This window comes from Anomalospiza imberbis, unplaced genomic scaffold (assembly GCF_031753505.1).
Source record: "Anomalospiza imberbis isolate Cuckoo-Finch-1a 21T00152 unplaced genomic scaffold, ASM3175350v1 scaffold_177, whole genome shotgun sequence".
Classification (NCBI taxonomy): domain Eukaryota; kingdom Metazoa; phylum Chordata; class Aves; order Passeriformes; family Viduidae; genus Anomalospiza; species Anomalospiza imberbis.
Window position 1 is genome coordinate 64203 of NW_027099811.1, and position 24488 is coordinate 88690.

General features: G+C 55.0%; 1 protein-coding gene across 1 annotated transcript; it reads left to right on the top strand.

Moving 5' to 3' along the window:
• The first annotated feature begins 1970 nt into the window (after nt 1–1970).
• On the top strand, nt 1971–24488 carry LOC137466339 (eukaryotic translation initiation factor 3 subunit C-like). Its single transcript, XM_068178100.1, is given in 15 exon segments — nt 1971–2786; nt 4385–4510; nt 6884–6977; nt 10062–10407; nt 11830–11989; nt 14956–15075; nt 15077–15151; nt 15153–15176; nt 15178–15325; nt 16648–16703; nt 16705–16808; nt 19477–19542; nt 20584–20671; nt 23510–23672; nt 24356–24488. Coding segments are annotated over 15 exon segments (2466 nt in total). The 3' UTR covers nt 24436–24488.

Below are 24488 nucleotides of genomic sequence, written 5' to 3' on the forward strand. Positions count from 1 at the left end.
CACCCTCAAATCCCCCATATTCTCCTCTAAATCCCCCAAAATTCACCCCTAAATCCCCCAAAATCCCCCAAAATTCACCCCTAAATCCCCCAAAATCCCCCAGAATTCACCCCAAAATCCCTGAAAATTCACCCCAAAATCCCCCAAAATTCACCCTAAAATTCTCCTCGGAATCCCTCAAAATCCGCCCCAAAAATCCCTAAAAGTTCACCCCAAAATCCCAGAATTCACCCCAAAATCCCCCAAAATTCACCCCTAAATCCCCTAAATTCACCCCTAAATCCCCCAAAATTCACCCCCCAATCCCTGAAATTCACCCCAAAATCCCAGAATTCACCCCTAAATCCCCCCTAAATTCACCCCAAAATCCCCCAAATTTTGCTCCAAAATCCCCCTGGAAATACCCCAAAATCCCCCTGTAATTACCCCAAAATCCCCCAGATTCTCCCCAAAATTCACCCCTAAATCCCCCACAATTCACCCCAAAATCCCAGAATTCACCCCTAAATCCCTGAAAGTTCACCCCCAAATCCCCCAAAATTCACCCCAAAATCCCCCAAATTCACCCCAAATCCCCCGAATTCACCCCCAAATCCCCAAATTCACCCCCAAATCCCCCAAAATTCACCCCAAAATCCCTGAAAATTCACCCCTAAATCCCCCAAAATCCGCCCCAAAATTCCCCAAAATCCCCCAAAATTCACCCCAAAATCCCTGAAAATTCACCCCTAAATCCCCCAAAATCCGCCCCAAAATTCCCCAAAATCCCCCAAAATTCACCCCTAAATCCCTGAGATTCACCCCTAAATCCCCCAAAATTCGCTCCAAAATCCCTCAAAATTCACCCCAAATCCCCCAAAATTCACCCCCAAAATCCCCAAAATTCACCCCAAAATCCCCAGAATTCACCCCCAAATCCCAAAATTCACCCCCAAATCCCTGAAATTCACCCCAAAATCCCAGAAAATTGGCCCCAAAATCCCAGAATTCACCCCTAAATCCCCAGAATTCACCCCCAAATCCCAAAATTCACCCCCAAATCCCCCAAAATTCACCCTCAAATCCCCATATTCTCCTCTAAATCCCCCCAAAATTCACCCCCAAATCCCCCAGAATTCACCCCAAAATCCCCCATATTCACCTCTAAATCCCCCAAATTTTGCTCCAAAATCCCCCAAAATTCACCCCAAAATCCTCCAAAATTCTCCCCAAAATCCCCCAAAATTCACCCCCAAATCCCCCAAAATTCACCCCTAAATCCCCCAAAATTCACCCCCAAATTCCTGAAAATTCACCCCAAAATCCCAGAATTCACCCCTAAATCCCCCAAAATTCACCCATAAATCCCCAAAATCCCCCAAAATTCACCCCAAAATTCACCCCAAAATCCCCAAAATTCACCCCTAAATCCCCCCAAAATCCCCCCAAAATTCACCCCTAAATCCCCAAAATTCACCCCAAAACCCCCAAAATTCACCCCCAAATCCCCGAATTCACCCCTAAATCCCTCAAAATCCTCCTAAATTCACCCCAAAATCCCTGAAATTCACCCCCAAATCCCCCATATTCTCCTCTAAATCCCCCAAAATTCACCCCCAAATCCCCCAAAATCCCCCAAAATTCACCCCCAAATCCCAAAATTCACCCCCAAATCCCAAAATTCACCCCAAAATCCCCAAGTTCCCCCCGGCGCCGGGGTTTGACGTCTTCCGGCGTCCCGGGCCGCGCCGGTCGGCGCCCGCAGGGCGGCGCAGATCGAGTTTTTGTCCCCGCAGGGCGGCGCAGATCGAGTTTTTGTCCCCGCAGGGCGGCGCAGATCGAGTTTTTGTCCCCGCAGGGCGGCGCAGATGGAGTTTTTGCCCCCGCAGGGCGGCGCAGATCGAGTTTTTGTCCCCGCAGGGCGGCGCAGATCGAGTTTTTGTCCCCGCAGGCGGCGCAGATGGAGTTTTTGTCCCTGCAGGGCGGCGCAGATGGAGTTTTTGTCCCCGCAGGGCGGCGCAGATCGAGTTTTTTGCCCCCGCAGGGCGGCGCAGATCGAGTTTTTGTCCCCGCAGGGCGGCGCAGATCGAGTTTTTGTCCCCGCAGGGCGGCGCAGATGGAGTTTTTGTCCCCGCAGGGCGGCGCAGATCGAGTTTTTGTCCCCGCAGGGCGGCGCAGATCGAGTTTTTGCCCCCGCAGGGCGGCGCAGATCGAGTTTTTGTCCCCGCAGGGCGGCGCAGATCGAGTTTTTGTCCCCGCAGGGCGGCGCAGATCGAGTTTTTGTCCCCGCAGGGCGGCGCAGATCGAGTTTTTGTCCCCGCAGGGCGGCGCAGATCGAGTTTTTGTCCCCGCAGGGCGGCGCAGATCGAGTTTTTGCCCCCGCAGGGCGGCGCAGATCGAGTTTTTGCCCCCGCAGGGCGGCGCAGATCGAGTTTTTGTCCCCGCCAGGGCGGCGCAGATCGAGTTTTTGTCCCCGCAGGGCGGCGCAGATCGAGTTTTTGCCCCCGCAGGGCGGCGCAGATCGAGTTTTTGTCCCCGCAGGGCGGCGCAGATCGAGTTTTTGTCCCCGCAGGGCGGCGCAGATCGAGTTTTTGTCCCCGCAGGGCGGCGCAGATCGAGTTTTTGCCCCCGCAGGGCGGCGCAGATCGAGTTTTTGTCCCCGCAGGGCGGCGCAGATCGAGCTGCTGCAGCACCTGGTGGCCGTGGCCCACGAGCACGAGCTGGGCGTGCCCCTGGAGCTGAAAATCAAATTCAACATCGTGGCCTCGCTCTACGACTACAACCCCAACCTGGCCGCCTACATGAAGGTGAGAAACGGGGCCGAAAACGGGGAAAAAACGGGGAAAAACGGGGAAAAAACACAACAAAAAATGGGAGAAAAACGGGGGAAAATGGGCTAAAAATGGGGGAAAAATGGGGAAAAATGGGTGAGGAATGGGTTAAAAATGGGTGAGAAATGGGGAAAAAACGGGTTAAAATTGGGTGAGAAATTGAATTAATTTGGGTTTTTTGGGACTACAACCCCAACCTGGCCGCCGACATGAAGGTGAGAAACGGGGCCGAAAACGGGGAAAAAACGGGGAAAAAAAATAACAAAAAATGGGAGAAAAACGGGGGGAAAATGGGCTAAAAATGGGGGAAAATGGGCTAAAAATGGGGGGGAAAATGGGGAAAAATGGGTGAGGAATGGGTTAAAAATGGGTGAGAAATGGGGAAAAAATGGGTTTAAAAAGGGTTAAAAATGGGTGAGGAATGGGTGAGAAATGGGTTAAAAATGGGGTGAAAAATGGGTGGAAAATGGGTTAATAATGGGTTAAAATGGGTTAAAAATGGGGAAAAAATGGGGAAAAAATGGGGGGAAATGGACAGACAGGATCTCTAGGGCAGGGTGGATCTCTAGGGTCAGATCTATAGGGTCAGATCTATAGGGTAAATCTATAGGGTGGATCCTCTCCCCCAGCCGGAGCTGTGGCAGCGCTGCCTGGGCTGATCCGTGGGGTCAGGATTGGGATCCGTGGGGTCGGGATGGATCCATAGGGTGGATCCGTAGGGTCAGATCTATAGGGTCAGATCTATAGGATCAGATCTATAGGGTAAATCTATAGGGTTCTGTCCCCCAGCCGGAGCTGTGGCAGCGCTGCCTGGGCTGATCCGTGGGGTCAGGACTGGGATCCGTGGGGTCGGGGTGGATCCATAGGGTGGATCTATAGGGTCAGATCTATAGGGCAGGGTGGATCTATAGGGTAAATCCATAGGGTTCTGTCCCCCAGCCGGAGCTGTGGCAGCGCTGCCTGGGCTGATCCGTGGGGTCAGGACTGGGATCCGTGGGGTCGGGGTGGATCCATAGGGTGGATCTATAGGGTCAGATCTATAGGGCAGGGTGGATCTATAGGGTAAATCCATAGGGTTCTGTCCCCCAGCCGGAGCTGTGGCAGCGCTGCCTGGGCTGATCCGTGGGGTCAGGACTGGGATCTATGGGGCACACAGGATCTATGGGGTCAGGGTGGATCCATAGGGTCAGATCCATAGGGTCAGATCTATAGGGTAAATCCATAGGGTCAGATCTCTAGGGTCAGATCTATAGGGGTCAGATCCATAGGGTTGGTTCTGTCCCCCAGCCGGAGCTGTGGCAGCGCTGCCTGGGCTGATCCGTGGGGTCAGGACTGGGATCCGTGGGGTCGGGGTGGATCCATAGGGTGGATCTATAGGGTCAGATCTATAGGGTCGATCCTCTCCCCCAGCCGGAGCTGTGGCAGCGCTGCCTGGGCTGATCCGTGGGGTCAGGACTGGGATCCGTGGGGCACACAGGATCTGTGGGGTCAGGGTGGATCCATAGGGTGGATCTCTAGGGTCAGATCCATAGGGTCAGATCTATAGGGTAAATCCATAGGGTTCTGTCCCCCAGCCGGAGCTGTGGCAGCGCTGCCTGGGCTGCATCGAGGAGCTCCTGGAGCTGCTCTTTGCCCACCCCGAGATCTTCGTGGGCGAGAACGTCCTGGAGGAGTCGGAGAACCTCAGCAACCCCGAGCAGGTGGGCACCTATGGGGCACCTGTGGGGCACCTATGGGGTCACCTATGGGGCACCTATGGGGCACCTATGGGGTCACTTGTGGGGTTTGGGAGGAGTCGGAGAACCTCAGCAACCCCGAGCAGGTGGGCACCTATGGGGCACCTGTGGGGCACCTATGGGGCACCTATGGGGGCACCTATGGGGTGTGGGGTCACCTATGGGGCACCTATGGGGTGTGGGGGCACCTATGGGGCACCTATGGGGTCACTTATGGGGTGTGGGGTCACTTTTGGGGTCATTTTGGGGTTTTGGGGTAATTTTGGGGTAATTTTGGGTGATTTTTGGGCTGATTTTGGGCTGATCTCGGGCTGATTTTGGGGTGATTTTTGAGGTCACTTTTGGGTGATTTTTGGGGTGATTTTGGGGGTCATTTTGGGGTAATTTTTGGGTGATTTTGGGGTAATTTTTGGGTGATTTTGGGGTCATTTTGGGGTAATTTTTGGGTAATTTTTGGGGTGATTTTGGGGTCATTTTGGGGTAGTGTTGGGGTGATGTTGAGGTCATTTTGGGGTGATTTTTGGGGGGATTTTGGGGTGATTTTTGGGGTCACTTTTGGGTGATTTTGGGGTGATTTTGGGGTAATTTTTGGGGTAATTTTGCAGTCATTTTGGGGTCCCTTTTGAGTGATTTTTGGGGTGATTTTGGGGTGATTTTAGGGTAATTGGGGGTGATTTCTGGGGTCATTTTGGGGTCACTTTTGGGCTATTTTTGGGGTGATTTTTGGGGTCATTTTGGGGTCAATTTTAGGTGATTTTTGGGGTGATTTCAGGCTGATTTTGGGGTAATTTCGGGGTACTTTTGGGGTCATTTTGGGTGATTTTTGGGGTGATTTTGGGGTCATTTTGGGGTGATTTTTGGGGTGATTTCAGGCTGATTTTGGGGTAATTTCGGGGTTCTTTTGGGGTAATTTTGGGTGATTTTTGGGGTGATTTTTGGGGTCATTTTGGGGTAATTTTTGGGTCGCTTTAGGGGTCATTTTTGGGTGATTTTTGGGTGATTTTGGGGTCACTTTTGGGTGATTTTTGGGGTGATTTTGGGGTAATTTTGGGGTGATTTTGGGGTAATTTCGGGGGTACTTTTGGGGTAATTTTGGGGTGATTTTTGGGGTGATTTCGGGGTCATTTTGGGGTGATTTCAGGCTGATTTTGGGGTGATTTCAGGCTGATGATTTTGGGGTGATTTCAGGCTGATTTTGGGGTAATTTTGGGGTGATTTTGGGGTAATTTTGGGTGATTTTTGGGGTGGTTTCGGGGTCATTTTGGGGTGATTTTGGGGTGATTTCGGGGTGATCTTGGGGTGATTTTTGGGGTGATTTCGGGGTCATTTTGGGGTGATTTTGGGGTGATTTGGGGGTGATTTTTGGGGTGATTTTGGGGTGGTTTCGGGGTCATTTTGGGGTGATTTTGGCTGATTTTGGGGTGGTTTCGGGGTCATTTTGGGGTAATTTTGGGCTATTTTTGGGGTGATTTTTGGGGTCATTTTGGGGTCACTTTTGGGTGAGTTTTGGGGTAATTTTGGGGTGATTTGGGGGTGATTTTTGGGGTAATTTTGGGGTGGTTTTGGGGTGGTTTCGGGGTCATTTTGGGGTGATTTTGGCTGATTTTGGGGTGGTTTCGGGGTCATTTTGGGGTAATTTTGGGCTATTTTTGGGGTGATTTTTGGGGTCACTTTTGGGTGAGTTTTGGGGTAATTTTGGGGTGATTTCGGGGTAATTTTGGGGTAATTTTGGGTGATTTTTGGGGTGATTTCGGGCTGATTTTGGGGTGATTTCAGGGTAATTTTGGGGTGACTTTTGGGGTGATTTCGGGGTCATTTTGGGGTGATTTCAGGGTCATTTTGGGGTGATTTCAGGCTGATTTTGGGGTAATTTTGGGGTTATTTTGAGGTGATTTTTGGTAATTTTTGGGGTGATTTCGGGGTAATTTTGGGGTGATTTCGGGGTAATTTTGGGGTAATTTTGGTTGATTTTGGGGTGATTTCGGGGTCATTTTGGGGTGATTTTGGGCTGATTTTGGGGTGATTTCAGGGTAATTTTGGGGTAATTTTGGGGTGATTTCGGGGTCATTTTGGGGTGATTTTGGGCTGATTTTGGGGTGATTTCAGGGTAATTTTGGGGTAATTTTGGGGTGATTTTGGGGTGATTTTGGGGTGATTTTGGGCTGATTTTGGGGTGATTTCAGGGTAATTTTGGGGTAATTTTGGGGTGATTTTGGGGTGATTTTGGGGTCACTTGGGGGTGATTTTTGGGGTAATTTTGGGTGATTTTGGGGTGGTTTCGGGCTGATTTTGGGGTGATTTTGGCTGATTTTGGGGTGGTTTCGGGGTCCCTTCCAGCCGTTCCGGGTGCGCGGCTGCGTCCTGACGCTGGTGGAGCGCATGGACGAGGAGTTCACCAAGATCATGCAGAACACCGACCCCCACTCCCAGGGTGGGTCCGGCCCCGCGGGTCCCAAAAAATCCCAAAAAATCCTAAAAAAATCCACAAAAAATCCCAAAAAATCCCCCCAAAAATCCCAAAAAATCTCCAAAAAAATCCTGAAAAAATCCACAAAAAAATCCCAAAAAATCCCCCCAAAAATCCCAAAAAAACCCCCAAAAAATCCCCAAAAAAATCCTGAAAACATCCCAAAAAAACCCCCCAAAAAACTAAAAAAAAACCCCAAAAAATCCCAAAAAAACCCCAAAAAATCCCAAAAAAGTCCCAAAAAAATCCTGAAAAAATCCCAAAAAAACCTAAAAAACCCCCAAAAAATCCCAAAAAACCCCCAAAAAATCCCAAAAAAACCCCAAAAAATCCCAAAAAAACCCCAAAAAATCCCGAAAAATCCCAAAAAAAACCCCAAAAATCCCCAAAAAAGTCCCAAAAAAATCCTGAAAAAATCCCCAAAAAACCCCAAAAAAAAAAAAAAAAACCAAAAGAAACCCAAAAAAATCCCAAAAATTTTTGGGATTTTTTGGGGGGGTTTTTTTGGGATTTTTTTTGAGTTTTTGTGTGGTTTTGGGGATTTTTTGGGGTTTTTTGGGTTTTTTTTGGGTTTTTTTTTTGTGGTTTTTTGGTGTTTTTGGGGTTTTTTGGGGTTTTTTTTGGGGTTTTTGGGGTTTTTTGGGGATTTTTTTGGGATGTTTTTGGGGATTTTTTGTGGGGTTTTTTTGGGATATTTTGGGGTTTTTTTGGGGATTTTTTGGGATGTTTTTGGGGTTTTTTTGGGGGTTTTTTGGTTTTTTTTGTGTTTTTTGGGGGTTTTTGGGGTTTTTTTTTGTGGGGTTTTTGGGGTTTTTCGGATTTTTTGGGGTTTTTTGGGGGGGTTTGGGGTTTTTGGGTTTTTTTTTGTGGTTTTTGGGGTTCTTTTGGGGTTTTTTGGGGTTTTTTTGGGGGTTTTTTTTGAGATTTTTTGGGGGGTTTTTGGGGGTTTTTTGGGTTTTGAGTTTTTTTGGGTTTTGGGGATTTTTGGGGGGTAATTTTTTTGTGGTTTTTGGGAGTTTTTTGTGGTTTTTGGGGTTTTTTTTCGGGTTTTTTCGTGTTTTTCGGCCTCACCTGCCCGCCAGGTGAGCCCCCAGGTGAGCCAGGCGTGCCTTGCAGAGTACGTGGAGCACCTGAAGGTCTCAGACCCTGAACTGGAGCTCACCTGGAGCTCACCTGGCTGGGATTTTTTGTGTGTTTTTGGGGTTTTTTTGGGGTTTTTGTGGGGTTTTTTTTTTGTTTTTTTGGGGGTTTTTTTTGGGTTTTCGGGTTTTTTCGTGTTTTTCGGTCTCACCTGTCCGCCAGGTGAGCCCCCAGGTGAGCCAGGCGTGCCTTGCAGAGCACGTGGAGCACCTGAAGGTCCCAGACCCTGGACTGGAGCTCACCTGGCTGGGGTTTTTGGGTTTTTTGTGGGTTTTTTTTGGGGTTTTTTTGTGGTTTTTTGGGTTTTTTTTGGGGTTTTTTTTGGTTTTTCGTGTTTTTCTGCCTCACCTGCCCGCCAGGTGAGCTCCCAGGTGAGCCAGGCGTGCCTTGCAGAGCACCTGGAGCACCTGAAGGTCTCGGGTCCTGAACTGGAGCTCACCTGGAGCTCACCTGGCTGGGGTTTCTGGGTTTTTTTTGGGTTTTTTGGGGGTTTTTTTGGGGGTTTTTTAGGTTTTTTTTTTTGTTTTTTTTGGGTTTTTTTTGGTTTTTCGTGGTTTTTCGGTCTCACCTGTCCGCCAGGTGAGCCCGCAGGTGAGCCAGGCGTGCCTTGCAGAGTACGTGGAGCGAACTGGAGCTCACCTGGAGCTCACCTGGCTGGGGTTTTTGGGGTTTTTTTTGGGTTTTTTTGGGGTTTTTTTTGGGTTTTTTTTTGGGTTTTCGTGTTTTTTTTCGTGTTTTTCGGCCTCACCTGCCCGCCAGGTGAGCCCGCAGGTGAGCCAGGCGTGCCTTGCAGAGTACGTGGAGCACCTGAAGGTCTCGGGTCCTGAACTGGAGCTCACCTGGCTGGGGTATTTTATGGTTTTTAGGTTTTTTGGGGGGTTTTTTTTTGGGTTTTTCGGGTTTTTTTCGTGTTTTTCGGCCTCACCTGCCCGCCAGGTGAGCCCGCAGGTGAGCCAGGCGTGCCTTGCAGAGCACCTGGAGCACCTGAAGGTCCCAGACCCTGGACTGGAGCTCACCTGGCTGGGTTTTTTTGGGGTTTTTTTTGGGGTTTTTTTGGGGTTTTTTCGTGTTTTTTTCGTGTTTTTCGGTCTCACCTGCCCGCCAGGTGAGCCCCCAGGTGAGCCAGGCGTGCCTTGCAGAGTACGTGGAGCACCTGAAGGTCTCGAGTCCTGAACTGGAGCTCACCTGGCTGGGGTATTTTATGGTTTTTAGGTTTTTTGGGGTTTTTCTTTTGGGGTTTTCGGGTTTTTTGGGTTTTTTCGGTCTCACCTGCCCGCCAGGTGAGCTCCCAGGTGAGCCAGGCGTGCCTTGCAGAGTACGTGGAGCACCTGAAGGTCTCGGGTCCTGAACTGGAGCTCACCTGGCTGGGGTTTTTTGGGTTTTTTTTAGGGTTTTTTGGGGTTTTTCGGGTTTTTTCGTGTTTTTTGGTCTCACCTGCCCGCCAGGTGAGCCCGCAGGTGAGCCAGGCGTGCCTTGCAGAGTACGTGGAGCACCTGAAGGTCTCGAGTCCTGAACTGGAGCTCACCTGGCTGGGGTATTTTATGGTTTTTAGGTTTTTTGGGGTTTTTCTTTTGGGGTTTTCGGGTTTTTTTGGGTTTTTCGGTCTCACCTGCCCGCCAGGTGAGCTCCCAGGTGAGCCAGGCGTGCCTTGCAGAGTACGTGGAGCACCTGAAGTATTCATGTCCTGAACTGGAGCTCACCTGGGGCTCACCTGGGGCTCACCTGGAGCTCACCTGGGGCTCACCTGGCTGGGATTTTTTGTGTGTTTTTGGGGTTTTTTTGGGGTTTTTGTGGGGTTTTTTTTTGTTTTTTTGGGGTTTTTTTTGGTTTTTTTGGGTTGTTTTTCGTGTTTTTCGGCCTCACCTGCCCGCCAGGTGAGCCCGCAGGTGAGCCAGGCGTGCCTTGCAGAGTACGTGGAGCACCTGAAGGACGAGGGCCGCGTGTGCGCCATCATCGCGCGCCTGCAGCGTTACCTGCAGGGCAAGGGCAGCCCCGAGGAGCTGTGCCGCGTTTACCTGCTCCGCGTGCTCCACACCTACTACAAGTTCGACTACGAGGCCGCCCGCAGGAAGGGCGGGGCCGGCCAGGTGAGGCGGGACGGCCAGGTGAGGCCGGACGGGCAGGAGAAGGAGGACGGGCAGGAGAAGGAGGACGGGCAGGTGAAGGAGGACGGGCAGGTGAAGCAGGACGGGCAGGTGAAGGAGGAGGAGGAAGAGGACGAAGATTCGGAGGCGTTGATGGAGAGGCTGTGCAGGTGAGGGGCGCACCTGGATACACCTGGAGGGGTGGGCGGGGTCAGGGCACACCTGGATACACCTGGAGGGGTGGGAACGCGGGTGGGCGGGGTCAGAGCACACCTGGATGGGGTTAGAGCACACCTGGATACACCTGGAGGGGTGGGCGGGGTCAGGGCACACCTGGATGGGGTTAGAGCACACCTGGATACACCTGGAGGGGTGGGCGGGGTCAGAGCACACCTGGATACACCTGGAGGGGTGGGCGGGGTCAGAGCACACCTGGATACACCTGGAGGGGTGGGCGGGGTCAGGGCGCACCTGGATACACCTGGAGGGGTGGGCGGGGTCAGGACGCACCTGGGTGAGGGAAGGGGGGACAGGGACACACCTGGACACACCTGGATGGGGTCAGGACACACCTGGATGGGGTCAGAGCACACCTGGATGGGGTTAGAGCACACCTGGATACACCTGGAGGGGTGGGCGGGGTCAGGGCACACCTGGGGATACACCTGGAGGGGTGGGGACACGGGGTGGGCGGGGTCAGGACACACCTGGATGAGGTCAGAGCACACCTGGATACACCTGGAGGGGTGGGCGGGGTCAGGGCGCACCTGGGGAAACACCTGGAGGGGTGGGGACACGGGGTGGGCGGGGTCAGGACACACCTGGATGGGGTCAGAGCACACCTGGATACACCTGGAGGGGTGGGCGGGGTCAGGGCGCACCTGGGGATACACCTGGAGGGGTGGGGACGCGGGGTGGGCGGGGTCAGGACACACCTGGGTGAGGGAAGGAGGGACAGGGACACACCTGGATGGGCTCAGGACACACCTGGATCCACCTGGACGGGTGGGGACACGGGTGGGCGGGGTCAGGGCACACCTGGATGGGGTCAGGACACACCTGGATACACCTGGATGGGGTTCAGGCACACCTGGGTGGGGTTCAGCCACAACTGGGTGGGGCAGGGACACACCTGGGTGGGGTTCAGGCACACCTGTGTGGGGTCAGGACACACCTGGACACACCTGGGTGGGGCAGGGACACACCTGGGTGGGGCAGGGACACACCTGTCTCACCTGAGCCATTCTCTGCCACATTCACCTGTCCTCTTTGTGCCTCACCTGTCCCTAAAATCTCGGGGGAGTTTTGGGTTTCTCACCTGTCCAGGTGTGTGCCTCACCTGCCCAGGTGTGCCTCAGGTGTCCGAAGGGGCCTCACCTGCTGCAGAAGTCCTCACCTGGCTTTGGGGCCTCACCTGTCCCTCGACTCTCAGGATTTTGGGGTTGAAGTTCCGGGGTTTTTTTTTTTTGCGCCTGCCCGGGCGCGCCTCACCTGCCCAGGTGTGCGCCTCACCTGCCCAGGTGTGCGCCTCACCTGCCCAGGTGTGCGCCTCACCTGCCCAGGTGTGCGCCTCACCTGTCTCGCCCGCGCAGGTTCGTGTACGCCAAGGACCGCACGGACCGGATCCGCACCTGCGCCATCCTGTGCCACATCTACCACCACGCCCTGCACAGCCGCTGGTACCGCGCCCGTGACCTCATGCTGATGTCACACCTGCAGGACAACATCCAGCACGCCGACCCACCTGTGCAGGTAAACCCGCACCTGGGCGGGGAAAGGGTTAAACACACCTGTGCAGGTAAACCCGCACCTGGGCGGGGAAAGGGTTAAACACGCCTGGGCGGGTAAAGGGTTAAACACACATGGGCAGGTAAAACTGCACCTGGGCGGGCAAAGGGTTAAACACACCTGGGCAGGGAAAGGGTTAAACACACCTGGGCAGGTAAACCCGCACCTGGGCAGGGAAAGGGTTAAACACACCTGGGTGGGTAAAGGGTTAAACACACCTGTGTGGGTAAAGGGTTAAACACACCTGGGCAGGTAAAACTGCACTTGGGCGGGCAAAGGGTTAAACACACCTGGGGGAACAGGGACACACCTGCAGAACAACATCCAGCACGCCAACCCACCTGTGCAGGTAAACCCGCACCTGGGCAGGGAAAGGGTTAAACACACCTGGGCAGGTAAAGGGTTAAACACACCTGGGGGAACAGGGACACACCTGGGCGGGTAAAGGGTTAAACACACCTGGGTGGGTAAACCCTGCACCTGGGCGGGCAAAGGGTTAAACACACCTGTGCAGGTAAACCCACACCTGGGCGGGGAAAGGGTTAAACACACCTGGGCAGGTAAAACTGCACCTGGGCGGGCAAAGGGTTAAACACACCTGGGCGGGTAAAGGGTTAAACACACCTGGGCGGGCAAAGGGTTAAACACACCTGGGTGGGTAAATAAAATACCTGTCCCACCTGCTCTCACCTGTCCACATCTCACCTGTCCATGTCCCACCTGTCCATGCCTCACCTGTCCATGCCTCACCTGTCCATGTCCCACCTGTCCATGCCTCACCTGTCCATGTCCCACCTGTCCATGTCCCACCTGTCCATGCCTCACCTGTCCATGCCTCACCTGTCCATGCCTCACCTGTCCATGTCCCACCTGTCCATGTCCCACCTGTCCATGCCTCACCTGTCCATGTCTCACCTGTCCATGTCCCACCTGTCCATGTCTCACCTGTCCATGCCTCACCTGTCCATGCCTCACCTGTCCATGTCCCACCTGTCCATGTCCCACCTGTCTCACCTGTCCCACCTGTCCCCGCAAATCCTCTACAACCGCACCATGGTCCAGCTGGGCACCTGTGTGATGTCACCTGTCTCACCTGTCCATCCCTCACCTGTCCATGTCCCACCTGTCTCACATGTCCCACCTGTCCATGTCTCACCTGTCCATGTCTCACCTGTCCATCTCTCCTCACCTGTCCATCCCTCACCTGTCTCACCTGTCCATGTCCCACCTGTCCATGTCCCACCTGTCCATCCCTCACCTGTCTCACCTGTCCATGTCTCACCTGTCCATGTCTCACCTGTCCATGTCTCACCTGTCCATCTCTCCTCACCTGTCCATGTCCCACCTGTCCCCGCAGATCCTCTACAACCGCACCATGGTCCAGCTGGGCATCTGTGTGATGTCACCTGTCCCACCTGTCCCACCTGTCCATGTCTCACCTGTCCATGTCTCACCTGTCCATGTCCCACCTGTCCATGTCCCACCTGTCCATGCCTCACCTGTCCATGTCCCACCTGTCCATGTCCCACCTGTCCATGCCTCACCTGTCCATGTCTCACCTGTCCATGTCCCACCTGTCCATGCCTCACCTGTCCATGTCTCACCTGTCCATGTCCCACCTGTCCATGTCTCACCTGTCCATGCCTCACCTGTCCATGCCTCACCTGTCCATGTCCCACCTGTCCATGTCCCACCTGTCTCACCTGTCCCACCTGTCCCCGCAAATCCTCTACAACCGCACCATGGTCCAGCTGGGCACCTGTGTGATGTCACCTGTCTCACCTGTCCATCCCTCACCTGTCCATGTCCCACCTGTCTCACATGTCCCACCTGTCCATGTCTCACCTGTCCATGTCTCACCTGTCCATCTCTCCTCACCTGTCCATCCCTCACCTGTCTCACCTGTCCATGTCCCACCTGTCCATGTCCCACCTGTCCATCCCTCACCTGTCTCACCTGTCCATGTCTCACCTGTCCATGTCTCACCTGTCCATGTCTCACCTGTCCATCTCTCCTCACCTGTCCATGTCCCACCTGTCCCCGCAGATCCTCTACAACCGCACCATGGTCCAGCTGGGCATCTGTGTGATGTCACCTGTCCCACCTGTCCCACCTGTCCATGTCTCACCTGTCCATGTCTCACCTGTCCATGTCCCACCTGTCCATGTCCCACCTGTCCATGCCTCACCTGTCCATGTCCCACCTGTCCATGTCCCACCTGTCCATGCCTCACCTGTCCATGTCTCACCTGTCCATGTCCCACCTGTCCATGCCTCACCTGTCCATGTCTCACCTGTCCATGTCCCACCTGTCCATGTCTCACCTGTCCATGCCTCACCTGTCCATGCCTCACCTGTCCATGTCCCACCTGTCCATGTCCCACCTGTCTCACCTGTCCCACCTGTCCCCGCAAATCCTCTACAACCGCACCATGGTCCAGCTGGGCACCTGTGTGATGTCACCTGTCTCACCTGTCCATCCCTCACCTGTCCATGTCCCACCTGTCTCACATGTCCCACCTGTCCATGTCTCACCTGTCCATGTCTCACCTGTCCATCTCTCCTCACCTGTCCATCCCTCACCTGTCTCACCTGTCCATGTCCCACCTGTCCATGTCCCACCTGTCCATCCCTCACCTGTCTCACCTGTCCATGTCTCACCTGTCCATGTCTCACCTGTCCATGTCTCACCTGTCCATCTCTCCTCACCTGTCCATGTCCCACCTGTCCCCGCAGATCCTCTACAACCGCACCATGGTCCAGCTGGGCATCTGTGTGATGTCACCTGTCCCACTGTCCCACCTGTCCATGTCTCACCTGTCCATGTCTCACCTGTCCATGTCCCACCTGTCCATGTCCCACCTGTCCATGTCTCACCTGTCCATCTCTCCTCACCTGTCTCACCTGTCCGTGTCCCACCTGTCCCCGCAGATCCTCTACAACCGCACCATGGTCCAGCTGGGCATCTGCGCCTTCCGGCAGGGGCTGATCAAGGACGCGCACAACGCGCTGCTGGACATCCAGAGCTCCGGCCGCGCCAAGGAGCTCCTGGGGCCAGGGGCTGCTGCTGCGCAGCCTGCAGGAGCGCAACGCCGAGCAGGAGAAGGTGGAGAAGCGCCGCCAGGTGGCCCTTCCACATGCACGTCAACCTGGGAGCTGCTCGAGGTGCGTCTACCTGGTGGCCGCCATCTGCTGCTGGAGATCCCCTACATGGCGGCGCACGAGTTCGACGCCCGCCGGAGGATGATCAGCAAGCAGTTCCACCACCAGCTGCGCGTCGGCGAGAGGCAGCCGCTGCTGGGTGAGGCGGGGGGCGGAACGGAGGCGAGGGGGGTTTCGACGAGGAACCGCCAGGGTTCGGGTTGGGGTTTTGGGGGATTTGAGGTCGGGAGTTGGGTTTGGAGGTCCGTAGTTATCTTAACTCGGCCTTGGTTCGGCGGGTTTTAGCTCTTAAAATGGAGGGTTTGAGATGTTCTTGGGGGTTCCTCAGACCACGTGGGGTGATTTTGACCGAAATTCCAGGGATTTTGACCCAAAAATGGCTTCTTGAGGTCCGTAATTATCGTAACTCGGCCTTGGTTCGGTGGTTTTATCTCTTAAAATGGAGGGTTCGAGATGTTCTTGGGGTTCCTCAGACCACGTGGGGTGATTTTGACAAAAATTCCAGGGTTTTGGCCCAAAAACGGCTTCTTGAGGTCCATAATTATCTTAACTCGGCCTTGGTTCGGTGGTTTTAGCTCTTAAAATGGGGGTTTGAGATGTTCTTGGGGTTCCTCAGACCATGTGGGGTGATTTTGACCGAAATTCCAGGGATTTTGACCCAAAATTGGGTTCTTGAGGTCCACAATTACCTCGGCTCGGTCTCGGTTTGGTTCTTCCGCTCCCAAATTTGGAGCTTTGGGATCTTCTCGATGTCCCTCACCCCAGAGTCGCTTCCTTAGACCCGAAATCAGAAACGTTTTCCCCAAAGCTGCCGTTTCTTCACCAAAAATGAAAACTTTTTTGCCCAAAGTCGGTGGGGTTTTGCACCGAAAATTCTCTCACCTGTGCCCAGGTGTCCCACCTGTGTCCCACCTGTCCCAGGTGTCTCACCTGTCCCCAGGTCATCTTCTGACCTCCAAAATTCCATTTCCATCCCCAAAAAATTGATATTTTTTGGCCCAAAACCGGCGTTTTTTCCCCCAAACCCGGGGATTTTCCGGCCCCGCCTGTGCCCAGGTGCCTCACCTGTGTCTCACCCATGCCTCACCTGTCTCCAGGTGTCTCACCTGTCCCAGGTCGTCTTCTGACCTCCAAAATTCCATTTCCAACCTCCAAAAAGTTGGGTTTTTTTTTCCCCAAAACCGGCGTTTTTTTGCCCCAAAACTGGTGGCTTTTCCAGGCCCCGCCTGTCCCCCAGGTGTCTCACCTGTCCCCAGGTGCCTCACCTGTGTCCCACCTGTGTCTCACCTGTCCCAGGTCATCTTCTGACCTCCAAAATTCCATTTCCAACCTCCAAAAATTGATTTTTTTTGCCCAAAACCGGCGTTTTTTGCCCCCAAAACCGGGGATTTTCCAGCCCCACCTCTCCCCAGGTGCCTCACCTGTGCCCAGGTGTCTCACCTGTGCCCCACCCGTGCCCAGGTCCCCCCGAGTCCATGCGGGAGCACGTGGTGGCCGCCTCCAAGGCCATGAAGACGGTGCGACTGGCGGCGCTGCCACCGCTTCGTGGTCAACGAGAAGATGAACGGCAAAGTCTGGGACCTGTTCCCCGAGGCCGACCAGGTGCGCGCCATGCTGGTCAGGTGAGTCCACCCGGACAGGTTGTGCCCAGGTCAAGAGAAAGGAGGATTTTGGGGCATTTTGGTGAGTTTTTGACAATTTTGGATTATTTTAGGGGGCTTTGGGGTGGGATTTGGGGTAAAAAACGAGGATTTGAGGTGCCCAGGTGAGTCTCAGGTGAGTCTCAGGTGAGTCCCACCTGGGAACAGGTGTGGCCAGGTAAAGAAAAAGGAGGATTTTGGGTGATTTTGGGGCGTTTTGGGTGATTTTGGGTGATTTTCATGAGTTTTTAGGGAGTTTTTAGGGGGATTTTGGGGGTGTTTTTGGTAAAGATCGAGGATTTGAGATGCCCAGGTGAGTTCCAACTGGGCAGGTGTGGCCAGGTGAAGAATTTGGGTGGTTTTGGGGTGATTTGGGGTGATTTTGTGGAGCTTTGGGTTGATTCTCGGGAGTTTTTGGGGTGATTTTCGGGAGTTTTGAGAAGGATTTTGGGGGGGATTTTGGGTAAAGATCGAGGATTTGAGGTGCCCAGGTGAGTCTCAGGTGAGTCCACCCGGCACAGGTGTGCCCAGGTAAAGAGAAAGGAGGATTTTGGGTGATTTTTGGGAGTTTTGGGGGGATTTTGGGTGATTTTCGGAAGTTTTGGGGTGATTTTTGACAATTTTTAGAAGGATTTTGGGGGTATTTTGGGTAAAGATCGAGGATTTGAGGTGCCCAGGTGAGTCTCAGGTGAGTCCCACCCGGACACAGGTGTGGCCAGGTAAAGAGAAAGGAGGATTTTGGGTGATTTTGGGTGATTTTGGGGCATTTTGGGTGATTTTGGGGAGTTTTTGGGAGTTTTGGGGCGATTTTTGACAATTTTTAGAAGGATTTTGGGGGTATTTTGGGTAAAAAAACGCGGATTTGAGGTGCCCAGGTGAGTCTCAGGTGAGTCCCACCTGGGCACAGGTGTGGCCAGGTAAAGAGAAAGGAGAATTTTGGGTGATTTTGGGTGATTTTAGGGGGATTTTGGGGAGTTTTTGGGGGGATTTTCGGGAGTTTTTAGGGAGTTTTTAGGAGGATTTTGGGGGTGTTTTGGGTAAAAAACGAGGATTTGAGGTGCCAGGTGAGTCTCAGGTGAGTCCCACCTGGGCACAGGTGTGGCCAGGTAAAGAGAAATGAGGATTTTGGGGCATTTTGGTTGATTTTTGGGAGATTTTAGGAGGATTTTAGGGGTGTTTTGGGTAAAAAATGAGGATTTGAGGTGCCCAGGTGAGCCTCAGGTGAGTCTCAGGTGAGTCTCAGGTGAGTGAGTCCCACCTGGGCACAAGTTTCAATAGGTGACGGAATTTTGGCCATTTTGGGGCAGGAAACGAGAATTTTGGGTGTGCCCGGGTGTGCCCAGGTGTGCCCAGGTAAGGGAATTTTGGCCATTTTGGGGCCATTTTGGGGCAGGAAATTAGAATTTTGGGGGTTTGGGCGTTCCCAGGCGTTCCCAGGTGTGCCCAGGTAAGGGAATTTTGGGGTTTGGGCGTGCCCAGGTGTGCCCAGGTGTGCCCAGGTGTGCCCAGGTAAGGGAATTTTGGGGGTTTGGGCGTGCCCAGGTGTGCCCGGGTGTGCCCAGGTAAGGAATTTTGGGGCAGGAACTAGGATTTTGGGCGTGCCCAGGTGTGCCCAGGTAAGGGAATTTTGGCCATTTTGGGGCAGGAAATTAGAATTTTGGGGTTTGGGTGTGCCCAGGTGTGCCCAGGTAAGGGATTTCGGGATATTTTGGGGCAGGGAAGGAGGATTTTGGGCGTGCCCAGGTGTGCCCAGGTGTGCCCAGGTAAGGGAATTAGGATTTTGGGCGTGCCCAGGTGTGCCCAGGTAAGGGATTTTGGGGCAGGAATTAGGATTTTGGGTGTGCCCAGGTGTGCCCAGGTAAGGGAATTTTGGGGGTTTGGGCGTGCCCAGGTGTGCCCAGGTGTGCCCAGGTAAGGGAATTTTGGGGTTTGGGCGTTCCCAGGTGTGCCCAGGTGTGCCCAGGTAAGGGAATTTTGGGGTTTGGGCATGCCCAGGTGTGCCCAGGTAAGGGAATTAGGATTTTGGGTGTGCCCAGGTGTGCCCAGGTAAGGGAATTAGGATTTTGGGCGTGCCCAGGTGTGCCAAGGTAAGGGAATTTTGGGGTTTGGGCGTTCCCAGGTGTGCCCAGGTAAGGGAGTTTTGGGGTTTGGGCATGCCCAGGTGTGCCCAGGTAAGGGAATTAGGATTTTGGGCGTGCCCAGGTGTGCCCAGGTAAGGGAATTTTGGGGGTTTGGGCGTGCCCAGGCGTGCCCAGGCGTGCCCAGGTAAGGGATTTTGGGGCAGGAATTAGGATTTTGGGCGTGCCCAGGTGTGCCCAGGTAAGGGATTTTGGGCGTGCCCGGGTGTGCCCAGGTAAGGGGATTAGGATTTTGGGCGTGCCCAGGTGTGCCCAGGTAAGGGAATTAGGATTTTGGGCGTGCCCAGGTGTGCCCAGGTAAGGGAATTTTGGGGGTTTGGGCGTGCCCAGGTGTGCCCAGGTGTGCCCAGGTAAGGGAATTAGGATTTTGGGTGTGCCCAGGTGTGCCCAGGTAAGGGAATTAGGATTTTGGGCGTGCCCAGGTGTGCCCAGGTAAGGAATTTGGGGCAGGAATTAGGATTTTGGGCGTGCCCAGGTGTGCCCAGGTGTGACCCCGCTGTGCCCTCCCCCAGGAAGATCCAGGAGGAGTCGCTGCGCACGTACCTGTTCACCTACAGCAGCGTCTACGACTCCATCAGGTGCGGAAAAACCGGGAATTCGGGCTGAAAAACGGGAATTTCGGGGTAAAAAACGGGAATTTCGGGGTAAAAACCGGGAATTTGGGGTAAAAAAAGGGGAATTCGGGGTTAAAAAACGGGAATTTCGGGGTAAAAAACGGGAATTTCGGGGTAAAAAACGGGAATTCGGGGTAAAAAACGGGAATTTCGGGGTAAAAAACGGGAATTTCGGGCTAAAAACCGGGAATTCGGGGTAAAAAACGGGAATTCGGGGTAAAAAACGGGAATTTGGGGTAAAAACTGGGAATTCGGGCTGAAAAACGGGAATTTCGGGGTAAAAAACGGGAATTTCGGGGTAAAAAAACTCCCCAGTTCCGCGGGAAAAAATCGGCGAATTTTGGTGTTAAAAAACGGCGAATTTGGAAGGAAAAAACGGGGGATTTGGGGGTGGGAAAGTGCGAGTTTTGAGGCGAAAAATGGGGAATTTTGAAGTGAAAAATGGGGAATTTTGAGGTAAAAAATGGGGAATTTTGGCGTAAAAAAATTGGGAATTTTGACGTAAAAAATGGGGAATTTTGAGGTGAAAAATGGGGAATTTTGACGTAAAAAATGGGGAATTTTTGCGTAAAAAACAGGAAATTTTGAGGTAAAAAATGAGGAATTTTGACGTAAAAAATGGGGAATTTAGATGTAAAAACTGGGGAATTTTGGCGTAAAAAACGGGGAATTTTGAGGTAAAAAACTGGGATTTTAGAAGTAAAAAACGGGGAATTTTGACGTAAAAAAATGGGGAATTTTGAGGTGAAAAATGGTGAATTTTGAAGTGAAAAACGGGGAATTTTGAGGTAAAAAATGGGGAATTTTGAGGTAAAAACGGTGAGTTTTTAGTCCCAAAATGGGGAATTCCGACGGGGGAAAACGTGGAATTTTTGAATGTTTCGAAATAAAAAGAACCCTGAGGTTTGAAGTGCAAAAAAAGTGAATTTTGGAAGGGAAAAGCGGGGGGGTTTTGGGGTAAGAAGCGCGGGTTTTGGTTAAAAAGGGCTGAACCTCGATTGGCAGCATGGAGACGCTGGCGGCCATGTTTGAGCTGGACCTGCCCACGGTGCACGGCATCATCAGCAAGATGATCATCAACGAGGAGCTCATGGTGAGCGCCGGCGCGCGCTCGGCCCGCGCCTGCCGGGTCCCACCTGTGCCCAGGTGTGCCCGCGCCTGTGCCCAGGTGTGCCCGCGCCTGCCGGGTCGCACCTCTGTGCCCGCACCTGCCGGGTCGCACCTGTGCCCAGGTGTGCCCACGCCTGTGCGCAGGTGTGCCCGCGCCTGTGCCCAGGTGTGCCCGCGCCTGTGCCCAGGTGTGCCCGCACCTGCCTGGTCTCACCTGTGCCCAGGTGTGCCCGCGCCTGTGCCCAGGTGTGCCCGCACCTGCCCGGTCTCACCTGTGTGCCCGCACCTGTGCCCAGGTGTGCCCGCACCTGCGTGGTCTCACCTGTGCCCAGGTGTGCCTGCGCCTGTGCCCAGGTGTGCCCGCGCCTGTGCCCAGGTGTGCCCGCGCCTGTGCCCGGGTGTGCTGGCGCCTGCCGGGTCTCACCTGTGCCCAGGTGTGCCCGCGCCTGTGCCCAGGTGTGCCCGCGCCTGCCTGGTCTCACCTGTGCCCAGGTGTGCCCGCGCCTGTGCCCAGGTGTGCCCGCACCTGCCCGGTCTCACCTGTGTGCCCGCACCTGTGCCCAGGTGTGCCCGCACCTGCGTGGTCTCACCTGTGCCCAGGTGTGCCTGCGCCTGTGCCCAGGTGTGCCCGCGCCTGTGCCCAGGTGTGCCCGCGCCTGTGCCCGGGTGTGCTGGCGCCTGCCGGGTCTCACCTGTGCCCAGGTGTGCCCGCGCCTGTGCCCAGGTGTGCCCGCGCCTGCCTGGTCTCACCTGTGCCCAGGTGTGCCCGCGCCTGTGCCCGAGTGTGCCCGCACCTGCGTGGTCTCACCTGCGTGGTCTCACCTGTGTGGTCTCACCTGTGCCCAGGTGTGCCCGCACCTGCCGGGTCTCACCTGTGTGCCCGCACCGGGTGTGCCCGCACCTGCGCGCGGGTGTGCCCACACCTGCCTGGTCTCACCTGCGTGGTCTCATTTATACCCAGGTGTGCCCACACCTGCCTGGTCTCACCTGTGTGGTCTCATCTGTGCCCGGGTGTGCCCGCACCTGTGTGGTCTCACCTGTGCCCAGGTGTGCCCGCGCCTGCCTGGTCTCACCTGTGTGCCCGCGCCTGCGGGGTCACACCTGTGCCCAGGTGTGCCTGCGCCTGTGCCCAGGTGTGCCTGCACCTGCGTGGTCTCACCTGTGCCCAGGTGTGCCCGCACCTGCGCGCCTGTGGGGTCTCACCTGTGTGCCCGCACCTGCGTGGTCTCACCTGTGTGCCCGCACCTGCGCCCAGGTGTGCCCGCGCCTGTGGGGTCTCACCTGTGCCCAGGTGTGCCCGCGCCTGCCGGGTCTCACCTGTGCCCAGGTGTGCCCGCACCTGCGCGCCTGCAGGGTCTCACCTGTGTGCCCACACCTGCGTGGTCTCACCTGCGCACGGGTGTGCCCGCACCTGCGTGGTCTCACCTGTGTGCCCACACCTGTGTGGTCTCACCTGCGCACGGGTGTGCCCGCACCTGCGTGGTCTCACCTGTGTGCCCGCACCTGCGCAAAGGTGCGGTCTTATCTGCGTGGTCTCACCTGCGCCCAGGTGTGCCCGCACCTGGGTGGTCTCACCTGCGTGGTCTCATTTATACCCAGGTGTGGTCTCACCTGTGTGGTCTCACCTGTGCCCAGGTGTGGTGGCATATGTGCCCAGGTGTGGTCTTATCTGTGTGGTCTCACCTGTACCCAGGTATGGGGGCATATGTGCCCAGGTATGCTCTCACCTGTGTGGCCTCACCTGTATGGTCTCACCTGTGCCCAGGTGTGGCCACACCTGTGACCATCTGTGCCTAGGTGTAATCTCACCTGTGGCCAGGTGTGGTTTCAGTGGTGACCAGGTGTGGCCTCACCTGTGCCCAGGTGTGGTTTTATCTCTGTGGTCCCACCTGTGCCCAGGTGTGGTTTTATCTCTGTGGTCCCAGCTGTGCCCAGGTGTGGCCTCACCTGGGAGGGGCTGATTTTGGGTCAATTTGGGTGATTTCAGGTCAATTTGGAGTCAAGTCGGGGCAGTTTTGGGGTTACCTGTGCAGACAGGTGAGGGCGTGTCTCACCTGGCCACGCCTCAAGCCTGTCCCAGAGCCACGTTGGAATGGGAGACCCCGTCTGGGGCCACTTTGGGTCCTTTTGGGGCAATTTCAGGTGGGGTTTTGGGGGTTACCTGCAGCACAGGTGAGCCTCACCTGTGCACACCTTTAGACCTCACTGGATGAGCCCATGGCCACCATGATGATGGAGAAGCCCAAATTGAGCCATTTTGGGGTGATTTTGGCCACGTTTGGGGCAGTTCTGGTGGGATCTCAGGTGGGGTTTTGGGAGTCACCTGCAGCACAGGTGAGGCTCACCTGTGCACACCTGCAGGATGAGCCCATGGCCGCCATGACGATGGTGAATCCCCAGTGGAGCCATTTTGGGGTGATTTTGGCCAGGTTTTGGGTCCTTTTGGGGCAATTTCAGGTGGGGTTTTTGGGGGTTACCTGCAGCACAGGTGACCCTCACCTGTGCGCACCTGCTGGATGAGCCCATGGCCGCCATGATGATGGAGAAGCCCAAATTGAGCCATTTTGGGGTGATTTTGGCCAGGTTTGGGGCAGTTTTGGTGGGATCTCAGGTGGGGTTTTGGGGGTTACCTGTAGCACAGGTGAGGCTCACCTGTGCGCACCTGCTGGATGAGCCCATGGCCGCCATGACGATGGTGAATCCCCAATGGAGACATTTTGGGGTGATTTTGGCCAGGTTTTGGGTCCTTTTGGGGCAATTTCAGGTGGGGTTTTTGGGGTTACCTGCAGCACAGGTGAGGCTCACCTGTGCGCACCTGCAGGCCTCGCTGGACCAGCCCACGGCCACGGTGATGATGCACCGGACGGAGCCGACGGCCACGCAGAACCTGGCGCTGCAGTTGGCCGAGAAGTTGGGGAACCTGGTGGAGAACAACGAGCGGGTGCTGGACCAGCGGCAGGGCGCCTACGGGGGGTACTTCAGAGGTGAGCACACCTGGGGACACCTGGACACACCTGGATACACCTGGGGCACACCTGGATACACCTGGGCACACTTGGGGCACACCTGATCATACCTGGGGCACACCTGGGCACACCTGGGGCACACCTGGATACATCTGGATACACCTGGGGCACACCTGGATACACCTGGGCACACCTGGGGCACACCTGGATACATCTGGATACACCTGGGGCGCACCTGGATACACCTGGGGTACACTTGGATACACCTGGGGCACACCTGGATACACCTGGGGCACACCTGGAACACACCTGGGGCACACCTGGATACACCTGGGCACACCTGGGGCACTCCTGGATACACCAGGGACATACCTGGGGCACACCTGGGCACACCTGGGGCACACCTGGGCGCGCCCGGATACACGTGGGGTTCTCAGGGATACGCTTGGGGGTGGTGGGATGGAGCTGGGGCACACCTGAGGGATACCTGGGCACACCTGGACACACCTGAGCACACCTGGACACACCTGAGCGGGTGGGACACACCGGAACACACCTGGGTTACTCTGGGGTACACCTGGGGGAAGGTGGAGGTGTCTGGGGTCCACCTGGGGATACCTGGGCACACCTGAGGGGTACCTGGGCACACCTGGGCACGCCTGAGCCCCGCCCCGCTCTCACCTGTCCACCTCTCCCTCCAGACCAGAAAGATGGCGGATACCGCAAGGGCGACGGGTACCTGCGGCGGGGCGGCTTCCGGCAGGAGCGCGGCAACTACTGACCCACACCTGGCCCACAGCGGGACCCTCACCTGCCCCACGGAGCCCTCACCTG